At 51.4% G+C, this 7009-nt stretch overlaps 1 protein-coding gene across 1 annotated transcript in view; it reads right to left on the reverse strand.

Moving 5' to 3' along the window:
• AGBL3 (ATP/GTP binding protein like 3) overlaps nt 1-7009 on the reverse strand; it is a 54431-nt gene that overhangs the window by 47379 nt on the left and 43 nt on the right. The window contains exon 2 of the mRNA XM_029910850.1: nt 3878-3980. Coding sequence (XP_029766710.1) covers nt 3878-3964 — 87 coding nt within the window. The 5' untranslated portion in view covers nt 3965-3980. The remainder of the gene's footprint in view (nt 1-3877; nt 3981-7009) is intronic.

Raw genomic sequence — 7009 nt, forward strand, 5'->3', positions numbered from 1 at the left:
CGCCAGGGGCTTTCCCTACACAAGCGGCGTCCCAAGTTTGGGAAACAGTGCACTAAGGGAATGAGTTTCAACAAGCATTGCAAATATGAGGAACTGACCACTCTCTGCATAATTGATCAGCTTCCATTTGGCCAATTACCTTTACAAATGAGCATGACTGAACATATTTTGCGGGAAATCTGAACAGAGCAGATGCCAATTCCAACCAGCCAGATAAACTATAGGAGACTAGAAGGCTCAGAGGATTGGTAAAGGGATATTTAGTCTTCTCTCTTTGTTAAGCAATCTGAAGTTACAGTTATAGCAGAAGTAACTGAAAGTTGTTGTTATTAATGGCTGTTCAGAGGTCTATGAAAAATGAGTTTGAAAAGTGTCTATATCACAAAAATTCCCAATTCCACACTTGGCATTTTTGTTGCCAGTTTCAGTAGAGAGGCCAATGTTTAAAAGAGCCATGGAGAGCAAATTACTGTCTTGACCCTAAAGGTGATTTTGCCAGGGCAAGGTTGGAACACTCTGGCAAGGCATGAAGGAGTATGAACTGCTGCTGCTGCCTGTCCTGTACATTTTCACTTAATACAGTACTTAGTCTCTAGGGCAGTCAGAATGACACCCCTACCATTAATATCACATTCATGTAAAAAACCCACCTTCTTCCTTGAAATACCATGGAACATTTCTAACTCCAAAACTGTTTCAAAACTGCAGCAGGAAATTCTGATTTATTTGTGGACACTATTTACATTAATATTTTAAATACTGTTATGGGCTGAGTTAAACCCTGCTATGGACTGAGATAAAACCTCATTGAAATTAATAAGTGTGAACATGCCCTTCATTTAAGATATCTGTAAGGAACAGGTAAGGGGTGACACCCAACACAAGGCAAAATGGAGTTTGCAGAGAAACTAGCACCGTATGGGCAGAGTATTCCACTCACTGGCTATTGCATGTGTCTGCCTGTGGTGAAAAAGACAAGCTGGAGTGCAGACAAGAAACTGAGAAAGACTCAGGCCTTGGCTACACTTGCAGATGTACAGCGCTGTGAGTTAAACCTGACTTCAAGCAGCTGAGTAGGGAAAGCGCTGCAGTCTGTCCACACTGACAGCTGCCCAGCACACTGTCATGGCCACATTTGCGGCAATTGCAGCGCTACTGGGAGCGGTGCATTATGGGCAGCTATCCCACAGAGCACCTCTTCCCATTCTGGCGCCGTGGGTTGTGGGAAGGGGGCGTAGGTGCGGGGCATTCTGGGTCCTGTCCCAACGCTCCGTGATGCATCGCTTCGCATCCCAGAAATCCCTTTGTTTCCATCCACCTTTGGTGCCATCTTTCAACGGTTTCTGTGCAGCGTGATCTGTCTGCAGGAAATGGAGCCCGAACTGCTGAGGCGTATGCTGACGAGTCTCGCCAGCACGTCACGTTTGGCTGTCGAACTATTCCTTAAGATCCAAAGTGACAGTGAGAGTGAGGGTGAGGAAATACATGGGACACACATTCCTGGCGGATCCTGCTTTCTCTCTCCCTCCAGTTCTGTGCTTTCTCATTCTCTTTAATAGATTGCCGCATAACTTCTTGCAGCATGTCTTCTTTGCTTTTTCGCGGTCTCTTCCTGAGTCTTTGCAGTCTCTGAACAGGCGATAAGAGGGACGGCTGAGGTCTCAAGGTTGATGCAGCTGTATAGGCAAAATGCAACATTTAACAGAGGCAGCATTGTTTATACCAGACAGAGTAATGATTCCCCCCGCACATAAGGAGTAGAAAACACACAGGGTCTACACAATAGCATAATTTTCCCGTCCGAAACAGAGCACACATATCCCACGGGAGCCTCAAAATGGTGAGTAAGGGGGACTGATTGTTTCAGGGCTGCACTGTCCTCTGGGTTTCTGTCCCAACATTTTCCACAGGAGTTCGTCCTGGACGATATCTCGCTGCTGAGGGTGACCTGGGAAGCAAGGGAGGGTCTTCTACTGCAATGCGGCTTCCGCCCTGGCCCATATGCAGCTTGCCTGTGTGCAGCAATGGTCCTCCCGCCCCTCGCGGCACAGTGGCGTGGACACGTTAGCCTGGCTGGGACAAGGACCACGGTGGCTCTCCCGATAAACCTGCGCAAGCGCATTGCACACGTTCTGCATGAGACATTCGAGGAGATTACCGAGGCCAATTACCGCGATGTGATAAACCACATCAATGCACTATTCCGCATCTAGGCATGCATACCTAACCCTCCTCTCCCAAAGAGCCCGCACCGAAAAAATTCCTTCCCGAAAAAAAAAACCGCTTACCGGGAACCTGCTCTTCTGTTTGTCCTCCACCAAGTACCGGCCGCTGCGACTGGCTACCTTCCTCCTGGCTCGAGAAGAGCTCCTGGCTGCATGGCTCCAGGGATTCCGGGGTGTCTCCATCCGGCCCACCACCATCACTCCCGTTTTCCTCCTCCTTCTCCTCCTCCTCCCACCCCCACACCGGCTCTGAAGTGTCCATGATGGTGCTCGGAGTGGAGGTGGGGTTAACCCCAAGTATCGCATCCAGCTCTTTGTAGAATCGGCAGGTCGTGAGGGGAGCACCCGAGCGGCTGTTTGCGTTGCGGGCTTTGCGGTAGGCACTCCGCAGTGCCTTCACTTTAATCCTGCACTGCAGGGCATCCCGGTCATGGCCCCTTTCCATCATGTCCTTTGATACCTTCCCGAAGGTATCATAATTCCTACGGCTGGAGCGCAGCTGGGACTGTACAGCTTCCTCCCCCCAAACATTGATGAGGTCCAGCAACTCACCATTGCTCCATGCTGGGGCTCGCTTGGCGCGTGGAGGCATGGTCACCTGGAAAGATTCGCTGATAGCACTCCACGCCACGCCGGGCTGAGCAAACAGGAAGGGGATTTTTAAAATTCCTGGGGAATGTAAAGGGTGGGTCACATGGTTGGTTACCTGAGGCCAGGGCAGTAGAGTTTGAACTGATGACCAGAATGGCTAGAACAGGCATTGTGGGATACTGCCGAATAATTCTGGAGGCCATTCACAGCGCATTTGGCGGCCACACTGGCACCGCAGCGCTAGCGCAATACTCACTATTCCTCTTGGGGAGGTGGAATACATGCAGCGCTGCAACCACGGAGATACAGCGCTGCAAATGCCTTGCCAGTGTGGACGGGGAGTGAGTTACAGCGCTGGGGGCGGCTTTACAGCACTGCAACTTGCAAGTGTAGCCAAGGCCTATGTCTCAAAGATTCAATCCACCCTATGAAAAAGTTTGAGAAAAGCATGGGAAAATATAAGGCATGAGGGAAAAGACAAACCTCTGGGCTCCCTCAGAGATGAGGAGAAGAGGAAGCAATTATCATCATCATCATCATCACATATATCTCTCGGTTTTATTGATATGCCATGACATCACTTCACTACATGTTTGCAGTTTGGAAGTAATATAAAAGAATGTTGTATTGGAAAATAGTTGAGAAACCAATTAGATCCCTGTGCAGACCTCAATTCCTGCATAAATTTTGCTGTCGGACTGGGGACTGTATTTTTACTTTGTGCATTTGATAGCACTCTGTGTATACTCAGTTGCACTGGTAAGTTTTTCCTGTTTGAACAGGATAGTGGAGAGAAAAATATTTTCAAAATAGGAAAATGTGGTCATAATCCCACACAAACAAACAGGAAAACTCAGGGGAAGGTGTAGTACCTGAAATTACTTTTAACTCTTTTTTTAAAAAGTGGTTAGGTTTCCAGATCGCAGGGCCTCTTTAAAGTGGGGAACTGGAATCAGATGTCATAAAGTTTGCATAGAAAGCAAATCATATTATATTGATGGCTACATTGTAAATAAATAAATAGATACATACAAGAGGATGAAGGCCAAAGGGAGACATACCGAATTGTATTCATCACTTATTATGCGATTTATCAGCTGCTTATCCTTGTCTGAATCTTCTGACATAATCTTCAGAAATGTGAACATTAAATTGTTCTGCAGACTGTGAAATACATTACAATTTCAAAATGACTGTTTTTACACTTTTTCTACAACTGATTTCTACACAAATAAAGGGCAGCAAGGGTGGGATTCTTTCTGAAATCTCTGCCTTCTATGAAAATATTTCTTTACAGTGACAAACAATTAGGCATTATGCCACCAAGAGAGGTAGTCAAAATGCCATCACTAGCTGCATTCAAGGAAAGATTAAAACAAACACTAGAGGAAGCCATAAAAGGAAACCTTTTTGAAAAGAGAACGGAATGGATTATAACTAGATCTCCTGGAAGATATTTGGGATGGTATTTACATTAACCTTTTCTCTAAACATTTCCCAATGTTGCTAATACCAGCACAGCTCCTGCTGTGATAGAGGGTGGAACTGGAATGTAGGCATCAGCAGATTTCCATGTCAGAGAATTCTCTAGGGCACTTTCCTCACAGACCCCTTGATAAAGGGAAGGGATGTGGCTGTAGAAGGGAGATATGCCACAGCATACTGTGCTCTAACTATTCTAGGGTTACCATATTTCCACAAGCAAAAAAGAGGACACTGGGGGGGAAGGGAGGGGAGGAGCCCCGCCCCTGTCCCGCCCCCATCCACTCCCTCCCACTTCCCACCCCCTGATTGCCCCCCTCAGAACCCCCAACCCCCCCCGCTCCTTGTCCCCTGACTGCCCCCTCCTGGGACCCCTGCCACTAACTGCCCCCTAGGACCCCACCCCCTATCTAAGCCGCCCTGCTTCTTGTCCCCTGACTGCCTCCTCCTGAGAACCCTCTACGACCCTACCTGTCCCCTGACTGCCCCGACCCTTATCCACACCCCCACCCCATAGTCACACCCCCGCCCCCAGACAGACCCCCGGGGACTCCCATGCCCTATCCAACTGCTCCCCGCCCCCTGACAGGACCCCCAGAACTCCTGACCCATCCAACCCCCTCTGCTACCTGCCTGCCTCGACCCCTCTCCACACCCCTGCCCCCCTGACAGCCCCCCCAGAACCCCAGACCCATCTAACCCCCCCTGCTCCCTGTCCCTGACTGTCCCAACCCCTCTCCACACCCCTGCCCCCCTGACACCCCCCCACAAACTCCCGACCCATCCAACCCCCACTCCCTGTCCCCTGACCAGGGCCGGCTTTAAAGAGCCCAGGAATCGGGCTGCACTCCGACCGGGGTTGCGGGGCTTGGGGCCGGGTCGGAGGTGCTCGGCCGGGGCTGGGCCGGCGCGCTCAGCCGGAACCAGGGCCGCCGCTGCTGGGGCCCGGGCCGGGCCGGGGGTGCTCGGCCGGCGCCGGGCTGACGCGCTTGGCCGGAACCAGGGTCGCCGCCCTGGGGCCGGAGCCGCTGGGGCCCAAGCTGGGCCGGAGCCGCTCGGGCCGCCGGGCGCCGCTCGGCCCAGGCTGGAGGGAGCCGCTCGGCCAGGGCCGCGCCTCCCCGGAGCTCTCCTCCTCGCGCCCCCCCGCCCCAGCTTACCTGCTGCTGCCTCCCACTTGCCCCTGCTTCTTTTCAGACTTCCCGCAAAGATCTGATTCGCGGGAAGTAGTGGAGGGGGAGGAGCAGGTGGGCGGAGCGTTCGGGGGAGGGGAGGAGGGGGAAGACAGCTGCGGGGCCGGACGGCGTGGTAAGGCTGCAGGGGATGGGGGGCGCTGGGAAGGGGCTTTGGGTGCCCAGCAGCGCTTGGCCGCCGCTTTTCTGTCTATAAATAGCCGACCGGGGGGAAATCCCGGACATTTTTAGATTTTTAAAAATCCCCCCCGGACGGCTATTTATAGACCGAAAAGCCGGACATGTCCGGGGAAATCCGGACATATGGTAGCCCTAAACTATTCTGTTGGCCCTACGAGAGGCACTGCAACAAAGCAGACCTAGGCTGCTCTGACTTATGGCAGGGACTCAAAGGGCTGGTCCACACTACCCGCCTAATTCGGCGGGTAGAGATCGATCTTCTGGGATCGATTTATCGCGTCTCATCTGGACGCGATAGATCGATCCCAGAAGCGCTCCCCCGTCGACTGCGGAACTCCTGCTCGCCGAGAGGAGGAAGCGCTGTTGACGGGGGAGCCTGCCTGCGCCGCGTGGACCCGAAGTAGGTACTTTTAGTTCGATATAGGAAACATCGACTTCAGCTACGCTATTCTCGTAGCTGAAGTTGCGTTTCCTATATCGAACCCCCTCCCCAGTGTGGACCAGCCCAAACAGTCCGATTGCTTCCAGAAACTGGAGCAAACTGTAAAGGTAATGCACAGCCATTTTTGCCTCTGCGCTGAACAGAACTTAGCTTGGCTGCTGCTCGGAATCAAGGCCTCTGTTTATTTGATTCTCTTTCCCTGTGAAAAGAGGCAGATTTTTGCAAAGCAGCAGTAGATTTAAACTGGCAAAATTCTTGTTATTTTCACTGTTGCCCCCCAGGGTTCTGAACAGCAGCATGAAACAGAACAATTTTCTCTGTTTTACTTGGTTGCTGTTTGGCAAAGTTACCAGCAGAAGTGAAGGCTCTGGAGCAGTGTTCTGCTCCTGAGTAAGATCATTAATGGTTTACATTTGGAAGGATTTTGTTTTCTTTGTGCTAGAAGCTTCAACTTTCAAAAGTGAAATAATAAATTCTGCACAAATTAATAGTTTAGGTCCCAGTGATCACCAGGGGTATCTAGGCAAGAGTGTTTTTCAGACTCTCTCTACACAACTCAGCCGGTTAACAGGGAGAAGGAAGTTCATGGAGGGGAAGCAGGCTTAATTTGTGCCTCTGAGTCTCTGTCCACCTCAGATGCCCTGGCACTGGCTTTCTTCAGCAGCTGGCCACACGCTCCCTGGCTTGTCCCATATGACATGTCTGACCCTCTCTCAGGGACTAGGGGCCGTTCTCCTGGAAGTCCCACCCCATCCTGTCCAGGCCCCATTCTACCTCCACTACACCATCCACAGCATCCCCAATTTACACTCACACTGCCAGCCTGCCATATACCCCTCCCCCACTCACACCAACACCCCCATACACCCCACCCCACTCATCCTGCCATACACCCCTCC

Source organism: Terrapene carolina, unplaced genomic scaffold (genome assembly GCF_002925995.2).
Source record: "Terrapene carolina triunguis isolate 2854851 unplaced genomic scaffold, T_m_triunguis-2.0 Scaffold68, whole genome shotgun sequence".
Lineage (NCBI taxonomy): Eukaryota > Metazoa > Chordata > Testudines > Emydidae > Terrapene > Terrapene triunguis.